Here is an 18,383-nt window from a genome sequence, read left to right as displayed (position 1 = left end):
GGGAGAAGAGACCAATCCCTACCCTGTTATAGCCTCCTTTTCAAGCAGCTGAAGAGTGCAATAGAGTCTTTCCCCCGAGCTTCCTTTTCTCCAGGCCAAACAACCCTACATCTCTCAGCCACTCCTCATAAGGGTTGTGTGCCAGATCCTTCCCCAGCTCCACTGCCCTTCTCTGGGCATGCTCCAGCACCTCCAGAAACCCTGGTCTGATGCAGCCTAGATTTTTCAATGGATAGTTTATTTTTCATGTACACAACATAAGACATTAGGTCCATGTTTTTCAGAGTGAACTTGCCATCAGTTCTCCAAAATACAAAAAGAATCCCACAAAATCCTCAGGCAATGAAGGTTAAGCTACAGTGTAATACTTCATTTATTCAATTTAAAAAACCCCAAGACACTGCTTGTAATCATCAGGGTAGGAGACCTAGAAAGTTGGACATGTTATTTTTATTTCCATTTTAAAATAACAACAGTGAAGCCAAAAAAATTATAAGGATAACAATAATAAAAGTAACTGCACAGTCTGCCTTGTGCAGTACATTTCTGTCTTCACGCTCTGTAAGTGAAGGGTTGCTATTTACAGTATGCTCCAAGTCTGCTTCTCAGAAGACAGCCCAGCTTGGCTGGACAGCTTTCAGTTGCTACTGGAAATATGTCACTTATTAGGAACAGAGGGGTTGTTTATCACTGTCTCAAGGGTTACTTTGGCTGAGGCAAGGAATCAGCTCAGTTATATAATGGAAAGAGCTGGGTCAAAGGATAAGAAATTTATGTAGTGTGTGCTCGAGATTCTGGCAATGCAGACTCAGTTTCTCTCTTGTATGTCTTGAGCATATCATGGTTATATAGCCCTCCAAAAAAATATATATATGGCTGTATAGGTCCCCCATTCATCCCCAAAACAACCTTAGAACTACGGGGGCTGAAGTCAAAAATTTAAGAAACTCTCCCAAAACTTCTCAATCAAAAAACGAGATTTGTTTAAATTATTTCTTTTGCCCTCCTGATATCCAGTTAGCATTCAGTGTTGTTACCCAGACCCGCCATATAGCCACATTTCCAGTCCTGTAGCAAACTAGAAATGCCATCTCTAGCAAAGATGTATATGAGTGCTGAACATCATCAGTCCTTTTAGTCCTCACCAACATTAACAGGGAATACTCCCTAACATAATCTCACTTCTGGTTTCTGGTGAAACAGCAAAAAGGAACCCAATCCTATCTGCTTTACTGCAGTAACTTTACTTTGTAACTGTCCCTGGCTTGTTGCAGTACCACAAGGCATGCAACAAGCCAGAGACAGTTACAAAGAGTTGAACCTATGTTTCCATCTGCTTATGTAACTGTTAGATGTCCCAGTTCAGGGTAACCAAAACAACTTCTAGTACAAAAAACCCAAAACAAACAAACCCAAAGAAGCAAAGAAAAAAAAAAAAAAAGAAGTATTCAGAGACTTTTAAAACCCCCCTCTCAGTGTTTTAGTTCCCACTACCAAAGGCATCCTTTAGACGAAATGTTTAACCAAGCACCAAGTTTTCAAGCACAAACCCAATTACCATAATAACATCCTAGTGAACAAATACGGGTAAGTCAGCATCTCGCCCTGATTGCCAAACACACAAACTGAGTCCGGACCGCGGTGGTGACCTCAGGTCCTGCTGGGGGGACGGCGGAGGGAGCCCCCTTGGTGGGGCACACGGGGCAGGAGGAGCCCCCCTCCCCCGGTTCCCTCCCCAGCACCTGTTGCGCCGCCACTTGGCCGCTGCAGAGGGGGCAGCGGCGGGGGCCGCCCGCCGGCCTCCTTCTTCCCACCGACAACTTCCCGGGGCGTAAACGGCCGCGCCAGGTGCCGCCCTCGCCGTGATGGGACGGCGGGCGTGGGAGGGAGAGAGAGAGAGAGGGAGGGGGAGCCGGCAGGCAGGGCCCGGGCTGGCAGCGCTGGTGCCGAGCTGCGGGCGAGGAGGGCAGCGCTGGAGCGAGAGCGCGGGCTGCCCGCCCCCCGCCCGCCCCCGCTGCCGCCTGACAGGTGCGCGCTCCTCCGCGCCGGCCCCGCACCGGCCCCGGCTCCGCCGACCCCCGTCCGCCGCGGCCACGGATTGTTTAGTCCTTGGGAAGTTGGTCTGGGTCCAGATTTTCCTTTGATCCTTTTTTTCTTTTTTTTTTTTTTTTTTTCTTTTTAAGAGAGAGGGGGGAAAAAAAAAGCCAAAGGAAAACAAAACCTGGAGACACAGAAAAGGGCTCTAGGAAAAAGTTTTGGATGGGATTATGTGGAAACTACCCTGCAATTCTCCGCTGCCAGAGCAGGCTCAGTGCTGCCTTCTCCCCAGCGGCGCAGCCCGCGCCGGGCGCTGCTGAGAGACGCCCGGGCCTCGGTGCCGCGCCGCCAGTGCCTGCTGTGCCGGAGCCCCTCGCCCCGCCGGCCCAATGCTCCTCCTCGGGCTGCTCCTGCTGACATCTGCCCTGGCCGGCCGGAGGCAGGGGGCCGTCGCCGAGTCCGATCTCAGCAGCAAGTTCGCCTTCTCCGGCGCCAAGGAGCAGAACGGTAAGGAGCCGCAGCGCCCGCCGCTGCGCAGCCCGGGGCAGGGCGGGGGCGGGCGCCCGGCCGGCGCGGAGCGGAGCGGAGCACCCCGCTCGGCTCCTCTCCTCCCGGCTCCTCTCCCCCTCGGGGCGGTGGGCGCGGGGGCAGCGCGGCTCTGCCCGCCGGCTCCGGGTGAAAGGGCAGCGGCTCGGCGGCCGCGGGGGGAGCCCGGCGGCTCCCTCTTCTGCGGTGCTTGAGGTGCAAAACGTGTCCCCTTCCCGTCCGCCGCCTCGCCCTGCTAAAAAACCAAACAAACTGAAAAACAGCAAGCTAAACCCAGCAAAGACCCGCGCACCTTTGTACCCCAAATGCTTCGCTCTCTGGGGGTGGGTTTTTGTGTCTGCGCGTGAATGAGTGGTGTTTTGTACGGGCTGGAAACGAGCTAATCCTGCATAGGAAATGAGAATTACTTTCAACTTTCAAGTGTACCTGAAATGTTTAGAAAACTCTCAAATGCAAGTTCCCCTGGGCTGGGGCTGCGCAGAGCTGGAGAAAGACTCCTTTCATACAGCAAGGGCAGCTTCGGGGTGTGTAATTTGCTTAGCCTCTGAACTCCATATGATTTACATTATTCAGATTTTTAAGCGCCTTTCCTCTTGATCTGCTATTATGAAGTCATTTTTAAGAATACTTTACAAACTGTAACGTTATATACTGCATGAAACCACACTTACTGTAGAATATCTGAAATTAAGGCTGTTTGCATACATTCGTGGAAACCCTGGTGTTTAATGTACGGGGCGGGGGGCGGTGTGTTTGAAAAATTTAGTACTTAGCATGTCAGCTAGAACAAGCTTTCTCCCTGGGCACAAACCAACACAAAAGGCCAAGCTGGGAGCTCTCAAAACTCTCTGAACTGTAATGAAATAAAGCAGAAACGCAGATTCAAGGCTAATTCAATTCTCTCAACTTTGAACTTGGGACTCCCTAGATAAAAGTATTCTATGTTATATCTTCTAATAGAAGCAAAGTTTCAGAGACCTCTGCGAGTGTTCTTTGAGTGGGTAGAATATGCAGTGCACTAACAAATTTAAAAGGGGGAGATTAATACTGCTGTGGCCTGTTAATGTGATGATATATGGCACCTGCAGACTGCCGGAGCTGCTGATCAAAGAGCAGTGTGGGGATCAATCTCTAATCAGAGCAACTGTGAAGGGCCAGAGGAAAGTGATCAAAAGACTTAGAGACCGGGCTATTCTGACAGGAAACCAATCAGACTTTGTGCACAGTACAGGAAATTATCTGCTCTGTGTGAGAAATCACTTACTTTCTCCCCCTTCCTATCCTACCTGGTGTTTAGAGGCTTTAGGGCACCAGTTTGTGACAAAATGGGCTTGGCAATTATATACCAATGTGTCGTGCTGTTATGCTGCCTTCTCTTAAATTTGCATGGTGTGCATATGGAGCTTATCAACACTCAGAGTATTGTCATTGCTTTGCTTTAACTTTGTCAGGACTGGCAAGAAACCTGCTATGCTGTCAGTCTCCTCTAAAAGGTTTGTTCCAGGATTCCAGGATAATGCAGCTGGGCCCTGAAAGGCCTCCAGGGTGCAACAATGGGAGCACAACAGTGTAAAAAGTAGATCACACAGCACGGAAGCAAAAGTGGTGTAAATAGGTGTAAGTATATGTGACAGTGCAAGCTAGATTCTGTTTACATATATCAGAAATGCAGCTGCCTTAAGTCAGGCTTCAACTGATTTGCAATGAAATTTGGCATGCTCTAAGATACACTCACTATGTCTTAGAACAACTTAGAACAACTGCAAAGCCAGGGGAAATTTTATTGAAAAAAAAAGTGCCCTGAAACTGTATTATGTGCTAGTTTATACTCAGAACTGTCCAGATTCCTCTTGTAGCTTACTTTAAGTTTGCTTTACAGTTGTTGAATTGCAAAACTTAAAAAAATTAGCACAAGTTTAGGTATAGCTAAGTACCAACCTCTGACTTTTTTTAACTGATTTTAATTATTTGGGGGATCAGTAACACTAGTCCAACCAGTTCTTACTTGATTTAATTAGAGTGATTTTTACACTCTGCTGCAATCTAAAGATTGTATAGCTTTTAGCTAGAGGCAGGTTAAAACTCCCTGGAGTATGAGAATGAGATATTGCTGTTCATGTGCCAAATAATCTCTGGTCAGGAGAAAGGGAGATTTTTTTACCCACACAGTCTACAAATAAAAATCTGTCCTCAACTTGTAAAACTGCTAAGTGGCCAAGAAGTTTTGCAGTGGAATGGATTACAGTGTTACTCAGCTGCACACAAGGGTGCTATAGCTGTTGCTTCAAGGTGATGCTGAAGATGCCTGTGACCAGTTATTAATTCAGTGGGACTACTTGTGTTTCAAAGGATGAAGCATGTGCTTAAGGATTAACTAATATTTACTTATTTAATAGCTGAATTATATTAACTTCAAAATTGCATTTTGACTCATTTACTAATGGATTGCATAAGAAGCTCTCTTAGTTTTGCTGCATAGTGAATATTATTTTGGGAAGCAATTTCCTAGTATAAATATTTTTTGCAATTGTAAATTAAATATTTTAGAACACAGTGTTTCGCTGGTACCTCCTGGAAATTCACTGTGTTGGTTGTTGTGGGGCCAGTGTAGCTCCATTTGAAACCACTAAAAACTACCTCCATGTTTTTATTTGCCTGCCCTCTGTTATAGTGAGATTTTCTTTTAACAGGTTTTATTTGTAACTCTGCCTGACAGCAAGGGATTTTATGTGATTCCTGTGAAAAACTCTTATTTATATTTAATGTTTTTATTTTATTCCACTGAGTAAATAATCATCTGGAGGATCAAAGAAGTTTATGCAACAGTTTTCTGGAAAGTAAAGTAGTAGTAAATGGTGCATGTAGTGAGGGCTCCCGTTTATCTGGGTGGATTTCATTTCTACAATTCTTTGTTAGATTGTGCTTTGAAATGTTTTTCATACTTAGGTGGCTTTATCGTTTCTCTTATGGCTCTTCGAGGTATTTATCACAAATTTTCCATATTGAAGCAAAGAATCAAGAAAACTTGAATGCTCAGTTTCTTTTAAATCACAAAACTGAATGTCTTATATTGAATTTGATTAATTGGATGGTTAACTTCTAGTTTCTTCATTTCTATCTACTTTTGACATAGTATTTCATGGTGTTTCTGTAGCTTCAGAAATGTCTGAGGGGGCTGTTGGTAGGTTGAGTACTGTGAATGACTTAATTCTAGTGACTTAACCCTGTTAGTCTTGAGTGCACCTGCTTATGTGATGTTATTAGCTTAATCTGGATTTGATTACAACATGAGATGGCAGGAGAATCTATTTTCTTGGCTGCCTTAGAACAAGGTGCAATAAATGTTTAAAGTAATTTTGCTAAACTATCAGCTGTTATGTTTTCTATGAGAAATATGAATGTATCTATAGAAAATAATGTAAAAACTACTGTTGGATGCCATAAGCAATAATGTGTACATTTTATGTGGTGTGTACATTTCAAGTGTGGTACTGAATGACTTCAGCAGGCCGAGAACCTGAGGTCAGTTAGAAACTCACCAGGACTGATTTTCCTGCAGTCAGTTCCAAGTATGAATGAACTGCAGTAAACAGAATTGGTGAAGAACATCTTAGAAAACTGAAGCACTTCATTTCTGCAAATTCTGCAGCACAGGTAATGTGTCAGTCATGATCTGTCTTTTCACAGATCTCAAAAGGAATTAAGTTGGTTTTCTTCTTCCTTCACATGAATGGAAACCTCTAATAATAAGTTTCACGAACTGAACACTTCATAATCTATTTCTTAAATCTTCTGAAATGGGAAAGATTCATGTAGCTTAAAAAAACCAAACCCAAAAGTGTGTCCTTGAGACAGAGTTTGAAACTTGCATATTTCAGGCCATCCTTGGGAAAAGTTGGTGGATGCAGCTGGAACTGAGTGAGTAGCTGAAGTGCCAGAGGAAGATTTTCTCATCACCTCGATGTGTGTGTGGCCTGCCACACCTACTCTGAACCACAGAGAGGATTCCCTGATTTGTCTGTGTCCAAAGAGAGCTCCCAGTTAATCCAGGGAGCGGGACAGCATCACAAAAAAGGGATTCTGATTAAGTTCCTTTAACTTGGGCCGAACATCAGGAAAATGTCTGGATGTCCAAGTGATGCAGCACATTGAATCCTTACAGACAGGAGTGTAATGTGCTGCATCACTTGGATATCCAGGTAACAGCTGTATTGCCTTTTGCTTGAAAGCAGAAATAAAATTTGATTGCAAAATTTTCTCTTACAACAGAAGATACTTTGTCATGGTTTGATGCCATTTCCACTGGCTCATGTTGAAGTGAAGAGTGCCAGCACAGCCTATTGACTACTGCTGGCTGGCAAAAATTGTCTTAGTTTTGAGAAGATAAGGAAGAATAATAGATATCATAGTTTTGAGAAGATAAGGAAGAATAATAGATATCATCTATTATTCTATGTGTCATCTAAAGGGAAGCTTGATAGCGATGCAATTTTTTTCGAGTCAAAGTTATTTCTGCCTAGTCCAAGGCTTGTTTTGAAATGTTTTAAAGCTGTTTTCCTGGAAAGTAATGAGTTACAGCACATCCTCTTGTGACTTTAAGCAGAAGATTGTGGCAAATTAGAGAAGCTGTTCAACATAACAACAAATTGCAGAGGAAGAAAGTTTTTAAAACGGGTTTTTTTGTGTTTGTAGTTGACTTCTGGCATATTGTTTCCCATTCAGCAGAGTGATGCTTGGGACTTCTCCTTAGGCCTGTTGCTTCTCTCAGTTTCTACTGTTAGGTAAAATAAGGGTTTTAAAAGCACAGACTTTTTACGCCTTGTCCCAAATATGTAGTCATTCCAACCTGTCCATATATTTCTTTAGGGCTGGAATGGAATTTAGTGTTAAATAAATTATTGAATGGAATTTAGTGTAAAATCTTATTTTTGCATTAACTAGTTCTTATTAAGTTTGTAGATTGGACTTCAAAGCTTTATGTCATGTTGTTTGGGGGCTTTTTAGTTTGTCTGTCAGTCAGAGTTTTATAATGGAGAAGAAACACGAGGCATACCTTGAGTAGGGGACAGCTGTATTGCCAAAGAGCTTATGTTCAACTTTGTCTTCCCATAAACATAATGTCTTTTATATCTTAGAGCTTTTTCCAGACCCTTTGAGTCTTAATATTTACATAGTTGACATGTAATAGCAAAGTACTGGTTTACATCATACAGCAGGGGTTGTGAATTATAGCAGCGGTTTTGGGGGTTTCTGTCTCTGTTGGGTGGTTGCTGCTTTTGGTTTTTGCTATGTCTGGCAGTTCCTGGTTACTAGAAAGAGGATGTGCTGAGCAAGCCCACTTCCCTTATTGGGAAATGAGCCTCTTCAATTGCTTTGTAGATAGCTCTTAGCTTTGAGAGAGAGCCCTGCCTTTGCTTTTTAGTCCCAAAGAGCACACCATGGGAAATACGCTTCTTGGTGTGTAAGCGCCTTAAGAATTGGCCTGTACACATGTAGTCTTTTAGTAGAAACCAGTGTGATTTAGAAAAAGTTACTGGAACAGAAAGGAAACAGAGCTTACACATAGAAACATAGTTATTTTAGTGGTACTTAAGTATCTGTATGAGTGCTTTGTTATTTCAGAGTTTCTGAGAAATGAATTGCATGTTAAGACTTTCTCAGCCCTGTCATTCCCTTTTGGGAAGAACTTTTTCAGCTTGTGTTTGAATGTGAAATACTTTTATTTAAGTAGGTAAGTGAAAATTCGTAATGTGTTATTGTGAAGCTAAAATATCAATTGGTGTTTTGAAGGGGCTTTCTTAGACTGTAGGATGTTATTTTAAGGTGACAATGCCTGGAAAATTTGTTCCTGACTCTGTCCGTCCTAGCCTTAGGATTCATCTGTCTTCTGATCACCTCTTTTTGGCATCATTCTACTGAGATTTTTCAAAGAAATCTTCAGTGTTACATTGGGCTATTTGTGTTTATTTTAATGATTCTACAGCATACCAAGCAGTCTTCTTGTGTGTGAAGATATCTCATCTTTACAAAGCACGTGTACAATAATAATTCACTACATTTCCATGACTTATTCAGTTTCCACAGCAGTTGTTTGGCTGGGTGACAAAAGGCAGTGTTCTGGATGCTCTGGGAGAAAGTCTTACACACAGAGTATAAGAACTATTAAAAAACTAGTATAAACAAAGGAGAAAGCCCAGCTAATTCCTCAATCTCCTGCAAGCCTTCTGCATTAGGGTTTGCAAGTGCTGGTTTTTTTCTGATCTTAATTAGTTTTCTTCCAGCTATTCCATCTTTGCTGAGCATGCCCTCAGTGTTGGACTTTGGTGTTCTCCCTGCATAGGCATGACCTCATGTTTGCCCTGGGCTCAGAGCCTGCTTGGCCTCTTGCCACAAGTGCTGTGCGTGTCTGCCACCCCCAAGCCATGGCAACGTGCTCTCACCTTTGCTGACCAGACCCTCATGTGAGCTGGCTGCAGCTGATGTTAAAAGAACTCCTCAGCTGTTTAGCTAAGTCTCTTTGAGCCACTGGATTATTATTCTCATTCTCTCTCTCAGCCAATTTAAGACTATGCAGGTTAACTCTGCAGTGAGGACCTTCACAGTGATGGTTGCTGCTTTTGTTTTCAGAATTTTATTTTCTTTCTGCCATTTTTACATGCAGGTGTTTGGAGCTGGGGAAAGAGGATATCAATTTAACTCCCCTTAATACAGTACAGGCAGAAAGGGAAACAAAATAAGAAAATTTTCAAAGGTTATTTTCCATGAAGTGGCCTCCTTTTGTACTACTGAGAATGAGATTTACAAGGGAATAATCAATAACATCTTCTTTTTTTCCTTCGGCAATGTGCCTTTTAGTGAATTAATCCTCATAAATTATTCATTAAACTTGCCATTTTGTGGTAAATTCATTCAAGGTATCATTATAAACATGGGTGTTTTAAGGAGATTCTTCTAGGCTGAAGGTCACTTCTGTTCCTACCTCCCTAAAAGCCCAAAACACTGAAATTTCTCATTGAATTAGTTAAAACTGGTTATTAACTGCATTAAAACAGCATGCAGGCATGGCTTAGTTTGATCACTGTTGTGCTGATTTCTCCCCATGAAGTGGAGGGTACCACTGATCCTGAACAAAGCTTGCTAAAGGCAGGCGGGCCGGGGCATTCCTTTGGTCATGCATTATGGCTGGAATTAAAAATCTTTGGTTTTAATTTTTTAGGGCTTGGTGTTCCTAGATGAGCAGTGCTGTTGATTGGGTACCTATGCTAATATGTTCCCTGGATACAACAGTACTACTAAAGGAAAGCAGGGGAGGTCTTCCTAGTTTCAGCACATATCTGGCATAGCCAGTGATAATTTTGGCTACTGGATTCCTTATCACCCATATCTGTCTTTTATTGGAACCTTAATCTGTCTGTCTCAGAAAAAGCAAAGGTTGTCTTGGGAAGAGGAAACAATGCTGCTTGTGTTTTCTGTACAGTTAATTCATTTTTACATTGCTGCTGCTGTAGTATTCTTATTATGAATTGGCAATAAATCATGTAAGAAGGTGGGTGGGGGGGCAAGGAGTTAAATGCTGCAGTTAATTAGGGAATTGGTCCTGTAATCTGATAAATGGGTTTCAAACTAGGTTCAAACAGTAAAAGGTAAAAGAGTGGTGCCCTTTTCATAGTTTCAATATTGTACATCTTCAAACCATTATTCAGCTTGGCACATATCAGCAAAGTTGTAAGTTTCTGTGTGTGTAAAATACTAGGGAGTGTCATGTTTGAAGAGTAGTTTACACTGGAAAAATGATTTTGGAGATGCTCTTAGCACACCTTCCCTGTCAATCTGTAGCTCCTAATTTCTCCATGCCTCTTTTCAGCATTATTTGTTTAGAAGCACTTGAAGTGGAAAGTGACCTTGCTGGAAGAGGTACTTATTTCTGAATAAATGCGCAGTATCACTTGTTTCAGTTGTTATCTTTAGTTAATCTTTTTCACAAAACTCAGTTGCCCAGTCTTTTACTAAACTGTTATCTAGGGAGCTTCATTGGATGAGCTATTGTATGATAGCAGCTGGAATATCTAAGTTTGATTATATTTTCTATTTCATTACTTTTTCTCCCCCAGTGTAATTCTCTGCGTAACCACCCAGCTGTGCTCACCCTTGTTCCAAACAATCCAAAGCATCAGTCCTAGGGGCTCTGAGTTCCTCCTTGGATTGACAAGGAAACCAGCACTCACTTTATGCAATAGTTAAACATTAAAAAAGACGTATGGCTCAGGAAATTCTTTTGCTGTGTGTGAAGGTATGGCATTTCCAAACTGGAAGTGTTGTTCTAACTATTCCACCGGTAGTGGAGAGTTATATGAGGCCACTTCCATCTGCAGAGAATCTGTTTCACTTGCTTGTGGTTCTGGGGCTCATTCAAATGCTCTAAAACAAAATAAAAGGAATGGATGTAATAACTTCTTTATGGAAAAGTCATAAAAAGCTACAGAGCCATGTAAACAAATTGGGTCATTTACAAGATGTTTAAGTGATGGATATTCAGTCCAAATTCAAAGGTGTGGATTAGGTTTTTACAGTCCTTTTGACTGAATTTTGCCCTAAACAAGATTTTCTTTTTCTGTCAGGAATGCCTTTGACACTGCAGATGACAAATTTTCAGAAAAAGTGTTTTCAAACATTTCAGTGCATTCAGAGTAAAGCCAAGATGTAGGAGAACAATTCAGTACTGTGATTTGTTATTTTTTCTAGGTGAATGGGGAGCCTTTCTTAATCTTCATGGTTACGCTGTGAAGCTGTAGTGGAACTTTGTAGTATTCCCAGGGAAAATCAACTAAAAGAGTTTCCCTTCTGGATTCAAACATGCCTGAACTAATTACAAAGCAACCATTTTGGCTCTCTGCTCTGTCAGTATAAATAGGTTTGCCCAGAACAGCAGTGACTGTGATCCAAGCTAAGCTGTGTTAGTCACAGAAACGTGTGTCGTATCTCATTGAAGCACTGAATATCTTATCCATGGTGTGTCACCTCACAAGGCCCTTCTGATTTTATCACTTGTTGGAGAGGAGTGAAAAATGTGATAACTACAATTGAAGATGCATTCTGTGGGTCATTTATTTGTTTTGATATAAATACAAGCCTAAGGATGGACTATTTTCTCACATTTGGGGGAGGGATATTGGTGCAAGCTATTGTGGGGTGCTTCTCATGAGATGAGCTTGCTCTCTGACTCCCAAAGCAACTTCAGTTATCTTTCATAACTCTTCATGCACTCAAATCTGCAGATCATTTCAGCATAACTTTGCTAAGCACAAGTCTGGAGTGAAGCTCCCTATGTGTATGTACAGTGCTAAATAATGAACTGTTGATGTATCTCTTTTGTGCTTGATAATGTACCTGCGACACTAACAGCTCTTACCTGGAAAATGTGTATGTGTGGTTATGCAGCATTTGAAGAAGTCCTTCAGAAAGTGATTTGAATTAATGTTGCATCAGACAGTGTCAAGTGTAAAAGGTTTATATGTATATTATTGACAATTCGTGTTTCAAAAGTAAATATCTTACTATTTTAAGGCTTCCATCTACTTAGTCTTACTACTTAGTCGGTCTGTTGTTACACAGGGAGGTTCATACCTACCAACATTTCTGTTGCTTGTGAAAGTATAATGGATCTGAAAGGGAGGTAAAACCTCTTAACTGGCAGCTAACAAGTAATGGCTCCAAAACAAACATGATCTCTATAAAAGGATATTAAACAACTGGATTTGACCTTGCCTATTATTTTAAAATATGGCTAAAGACTCTTGATAGCCTTGCTTTCTTTGTGCCATTCAAAAATCCCAGGCCCAAGGTGCTCTGCATTTTTTGTAGGCAGAATGGAGTCTAAAACTTTAAATACTCTAAAAATTTCTGCTAAGCATTCACTATATTTCTCACAGTACTTGCTGTATGAGTACTTATGAGAAGTCCCAAAGTACTTGCCCATAGTGCTAATGCAGCCTTGAGTTCCTTTTGAAATGGAGATTGAATTTGTGTCATTTGAGTCTTTCAGCAATCCTTATCTATCTGCAAAAGAGCCTTTCTAAAAATTGGCCTAAGAGGCTGTGAACAGCCTATTTTTCCTTTTGTTTCTTCCTTGGGAATCTTTATTCTATACCTGTTCTCAGTACCTGCAAGAACTGGTATGTGTGTAGTTCTGGCATAGAGTTTGAGTTCGATAATTTTCATTTGGAGAGAGACTACTGAGATTGTCTTTGATATTACCTAACACCTCAAGAATGCCACACCTCGGCAGAGTATGACAGTAAAGAGAGCTCTGTTGCTTAAATACCTACCCGATTTGCAAAATTTTCATATTGCTTGTGGGGAAAAAGATGGTTTTGTATGGTTGTCAAGTAGAAAGATAAGCATGTTTCTAAAGCGTGTGCCTGCCTTATCAGCAAGAATCTTACAAAACTCTGAGGGGCCTCATTTGTCAAGATGCGTGTGGAGGTTGGTGTAGGGGTAATACCCAATGAAGTAGCAGTGAAATGTTTCCAAATTGTTATTGCTTTCAACATAATTAAAAGAAATGAAATGAAAACTCTGTAGTTTGAAAGAAAGCAGGAATCCGGGAACCTCTTGTTTTAAGTTGGCTTGGGCAAGCAATGATGAATATTGGAGCTAAAAGTATTTTGAATGAATTTAAGGTGGGCTATCAGTGTGTTAATAGGTCCTAAAACATTCAATAAATGATGTAGAGTTTAAATAGTAATCTTTTATGTTTACATGGAGATCAACTAATGCTGGGTAACATGAAAATATTTACATTTTATTTTCATGTTTTTGGGTTTGGGAAGAATGGAATCTTCTCTGTTGTTCTGCATGTCAACGGTTCTTAAAATAATTTAATTCCAGGCAATAGTGGCTGTTGAACATGTGTATCATCAGCCCCAGCCAAGCTGCCCATTGAACTCTCTGCTCCACAGAGGGATAATGTGTGGCTGCAGAGGGTTCACAGCATCTGGTTTTGGAATTTGTGTGTACCCAGATGTTGCTACTGAGTGCAGAATGTAGGCACTATTGGTTTCTCGGTCCTGATTCCTTAGCCCTACTCTAGGATCTTCAAAAAGAACTTTTTAATAGGTAGGAGTTTTTTTGTTTGGCTTTTTTAGTGGTTTTTTTTTTTTAATTTTTCAAGTGCATGCTCATGTTTATTAATAACTAATTTATTAAAAACAATTTTTTATTGCTGTCTCTACTGCAATCCCTTGGCTGATTTAAGACTTCGGAGTCAACTAAAATATAATTATTTTCAGAGGTAGCTGGTTTTTCTCAGTTGCATTTTTCCTTTCCATTGTTTTGCTGAATATTCACTACTTTCAAGCTCAAAGTATACTCTAAAAGATAGCTTGTAACATACTTAAATAAAAGCAAGCTGTTATCAAAAATACTAATTTCTGTCCCTGCTTTAGTCAAATCCTTAATATAAAAGCAGTTCTAAAGTTGCTAATTGCTATAAAGTATGCTATTATATCTACTAGCAATTTATTATGTGTATATTATTTTTTATATAAATAGTGTGTTACCAGCTGACTAACTCTAATACCTGAACTTCCCCACTGACAGTACTTTGGATTGGATAGATGTAAAAGATGCAAAGATGTATTGTGGAGTTGTTCCCTAAGATACACAAAACAGCTTGACCTTGAATGAGGAATTCCATTGAAGTTTCAAGTGATTTGATCTAGTTAGAATGAAAAAATTACATGATGCAAGTTTGCAAGATCAAGACCTTGTCTTTAATTCAAAGCCTGGAAAAGGGAAACATCTTGATGACTTTTTCAGATTTTTGATTGTGTCCATTAAATGCGAAATAAAACTCAGCAATTGTGTTCATGTTTGCTATGGTGGCTGTGCCTGTCTAGCTATAAAAATCATTTACTGCATCTGAATTACTTCTTATCTGAAAAAAATCCCAACTAATAATGGTTAAAGTGTAATAAAGTTTATTTATGTAAAATAGTATTAGAAAGATAAAAGCTAGTCATGCTTTCATATTTTAAGTTTTACTTTCTTTTATAGCTCTCTTATACTCAGTAAGCTAATCCAAGCTGTATGCTGAACAACAGGATTTCTACTCCATTTACAGTAAAAAATGCTAATGGACAGATATGAATATCTGTGCTCTTGTTAAAAATTTGATAAAAACTGTAACAAAACCCCCATGCTTCTGCCTTTGTGGCAAGGGAGAAATGCTCTATTTTGCAGTTTGCAGAATAGTTGAACAACATCAAGTGCCTTAAAGCATAAGGAAATGGTATATGTCAAGAGGTAAAGACAAAACTGTGACAGAAGTCTGTAATGAAAGTTAACAAGAGAAGAAACCAAGATGCTGGGACAACACTGCATGGAAATTGTTTTTCTCTGTATCTTTTTTTCCTTTCTGTAGTAGAAGAATGAACAAAAGGGCTCCATCATTGCAGCTCTTCTTTGATGATTACTGAATGAGGTTAATTATTTTTTTCATCCTGTTGTGCATGAGGAACCTGTTTGATACTTCTAGATTGTTATCACCTGATTCTTCCATCAGGTAGAGGTATTTAAAAGAGGAGTTTGGAAGATTTTTTTACTGGTATAGGACATGAAGCTGTAAACAGCAAAGACAGTGATCAGTTGATAAACACTGCAATATACTGGCTTGGTTTGTCCTCAGCATTAATGGCAGCTCTTTTTAATGGACTGTTCCCCAAAACATAGGGTGGGTATGGTGGTGGTGCTTTAAACATGTAGGTCATCAAGGCTCATATCCCAGGGAGTGAAGAGAGAAACTTTTTTTCAGCTGTTACAATTTTTTCATGCTAAAACATTTTTCAGTGTCATGTAAGCATTTATATGTCTGATGAACTACAAATAAAGTAGCAGATGCTTAGGCTTTTTATCAATATTGGATTCATAACATGAGCAATCTCTATTTTCCTGTGGTTTTTTTTCTGGTGCACCAAAATTAAGAGATCAGACATGGCCTTTCAAATTGCTTGTCTTCTGTGTGGCCAGTAAGTGTGGCTTTCAGGAATGGCTTTGTACCAATACTTGTCATTATTTTAAACAAGAGGAAATTATAATACTTCTAAAAATCAAGACCAAAGCATTTAGAAAATGAAGCCTCATGGCAATTAGGAAATCATAGGTCTCTCTGAAAATTATCAATATATTTACTTTTCTGGCATGTGCTTATGCTGCTACAGGGAACTTGATCCTGAAAGCCAGAGGATAGAATGTAACAAACTGCTCAGTGGTACCTTGGTGCCAATATAGATTCACTGCAACCTTTTTTTTTTTTTTTGTTATTCCTGACACTTTTTTAAACAAATGATTTCATAATGCCTGAAATGTTTCTGAGAATAAATAAAATTGCATCCAAGGCTTCCCTTCTTCCCTTCTTCTGGTTTTTTTTTTTTTTTTTGGTATTTGTGGATGTGTGTGTTTTGGAAGTTTTTTTAAAATAAACTGAGCCCTAAGGAAAAAGTGTGCAAACCAGACAGTGGTGAGAGGGTTCCTTTTTGATTAGAAAGGTCAGCATCTTGCACCTGGCAAAAACATTTTGATCAGAAATGTGTATTTATATATGGATGGGGAAAACAGCAGGAAGAGGAGCTTTAGTAATTTCTCTGCCTGTGAACAGCCCTGGAGCCTCTGGAACCACCTTTAGCAGAATTAAGAATTATAATGGTGGGCATTGGGCATTGAGTGCTCAGCTGGCATCTGTTTTGTCACAGTTAGAAGGGGCTAGAAGGAAAGATCTTGCATCCTACTGGGGTTCTCTGGGGTGCAGTTCCTGAAGACTGAGCAAAACAAAAAGTCATCAGTTCTTCTGTTCAAGATGACTTGATAACAAAGAATGCCCCATAAACACAATGGGATTGTTTGCTCAAAGGACCAAGATGTTTATGTTACTGCTACCTTTGGTAGCAAACAGTAGAGAAGCACCATAAGAAAGATGGTTTAAAAAAAAAGGGCACCCACTAAAATACTATGTCTGGTAAATAATTTTTCTCTAGATCTTTTCCATGAAAGATACTGATGGCTTTTAGCCAGGTAATGGGAATAAATGCTTTCTCTTCAGTAGAGGAGGAGATGCTGCTAAGATGTTATCTTTTGCAGTTCCATAAATTCTGTGTTTAAAAAGTAGTAATACTATACAGATTTTAAGAATGTCTGTAAGCAAACAAACTCTAATTCAAAGAAACTACTTTCATTCTCTGAAAATGAAAGGTCTGTGTCTTGTTTTTAAGGTGGGTACCCTTGTTCTCAAAATTTTTCCTGCTCTGAAATTTTCTTCAGCTCCACAACTGAAGCCTTCTGCATGTAATTCAGCTTCTCTGAATTTTATTCATTTATTGATAGAGTAACTTGTACATTGGTTCTAGGTGCAATATTTTCCCTACTCCATCAAACCTCTATTTACAAATACCAGTTCAAATAAGCAACATTACATTCAAAAGGATTTCCAGAAAATAACTCTCTAAATAGCTTCAGATAGTTACTTGTCTTTTTTAAGGTAAATATTTCTATGTTGTTAATTTCTGAGGTTATGAATAATTCTGCTTTCTTTTCATAGCTTTCTCATAATTTGCTTTAGAATTTTAACATCTTGATCTCTCTTTAGAGGGTTATCTAATGATGAAGATGCCACCTCCAACAGTTGTATTCATATGCGATTTAAATATAAACTTTTCAAGCTGTAGCTGCGTATTAGGCCTAAGGTAGTGTCAACAACTTTGTTGAAGCACTTGCAGAAATCTTCCAGGATCGTGAAAACCTTTCTATTACTGCCTTGAGGCAAAAATGTTGCCAGGGACTTCATTTAATGACGGTCTCTGTGTGTAACACTGTTGTATTTCTTGGTATGATGGCATCACTCGTGTAGTAACAAAGCATGAGCAGTTAGCAGTTGAAAACACAAGGCTGAGCTTCTGTTCTTGTACCTTAGTTGAAATTAGGTTTAGCTACTACCTGAGTGGGCTTTCAGAGAAATACAGAGTGTTAGATGAAGAGGGTTTTCCATCTTAGATGTGCTGGTCTTCCATCTTTGTTGGTACTGGAGGGGACATGAAGGCTCTTCTTTAATTGTTTGTGAGGATTTTGTTGCTTGGTTTGTTATGTTTTTGCCTTTCCCCATTCATGCTGGAGGGTTGAGACAGTGACTGATATCCCCTATCACTTGCTGCAGGTTAGCACACTGTTTGACCAAAATGAAATTGGAGAATTGCTTTTGGTCCCCATAAATTCCTTTGTAAACACTAAATTTTCTTGCTCTACAATAATGTCTGTAATTAGAGCAACCTTTTATTAAATACTTTGAGGTTCTTATCTACCATTTGCATCTGTTAAGAATGCAGTTGCTGTTCTGTTGCCCACCTTTATACAACTTTGGATCCGTTTTTAGTATTTTTTTGAGATATTTACATGGAAGATGTGACTAAATAGTAGATCTGTTAAATTCCATTTTTACCTTGGGGAGATTGTAGGAATCAGGGCTTGAAACAGAACTAAAATATTTGAGAAGGAGAAGAGAAATGGAACAGAATCATGGGCAGAAAAAAATTGCAAAGTACACTCAGACATGACTCCTCTTTACCAAGAAAAAAATTAAATAAAAATTATCAGTTTACCTTGTAAATATGGATATTTTTAAAGAAGTAAAACTTAGTGGTAGGTAGCTTTTATAATTAATATTAGGCTGAGGAGAATTTAAGAAAAAATATTGTTGATTGTACTCAAAAAGAAGTGCTTTGTATTTGAGATGAAACAATTTTATTAAAGGTAGG

The 18,383-nt window shown here is 39.8% G+C and overlaps 1 protein-coding gene across 1 annotated transcript in view; it reads left to right on the top strand.

Moving 5' to 3' along the window:
- The first annotated feature begins 1,891 nt into the window (after window positions 1–1,891).
- PDGFC (platelet derived growth factor C) overlaps window positions 1,892–18,383 on the top strand; it is a 123,038-nt gene continuing 106,546 nt past the window's right edge. The window contains exon 1 of the mRNA XM_071431948.1: window positions 1,892–2,544. Within this exon, the coding sequence (XP_071288049.1) occupies window positions 2,427–2,544 (118 nt within the window). The 5' untranslated portion in view covers window positions 1,892–2,426. The remainder of the gene's footprint in view (window positions 2,545–18,383) is intronic.

Source organism: Agelaius tricolor, unplaced genomic scaffold, assembly GCF_023055355.1.
Source record: "Agelaius tricolor isolate 1412-34295 unplaced genomic scaffold, bAgeTri1.0.p SCAF_8, whole genome shotgun sequence".
NCBI classification, from domain to species: domain Eukaryota; kingdom Metazoa; phylum Chordata; class Aves; order Passeriformes; family Icteridae; genus Agelaius; species Agelaius tricolor.
This window is presented reverse-complemented; position numbering and strand designations above follow the sequence as displayed.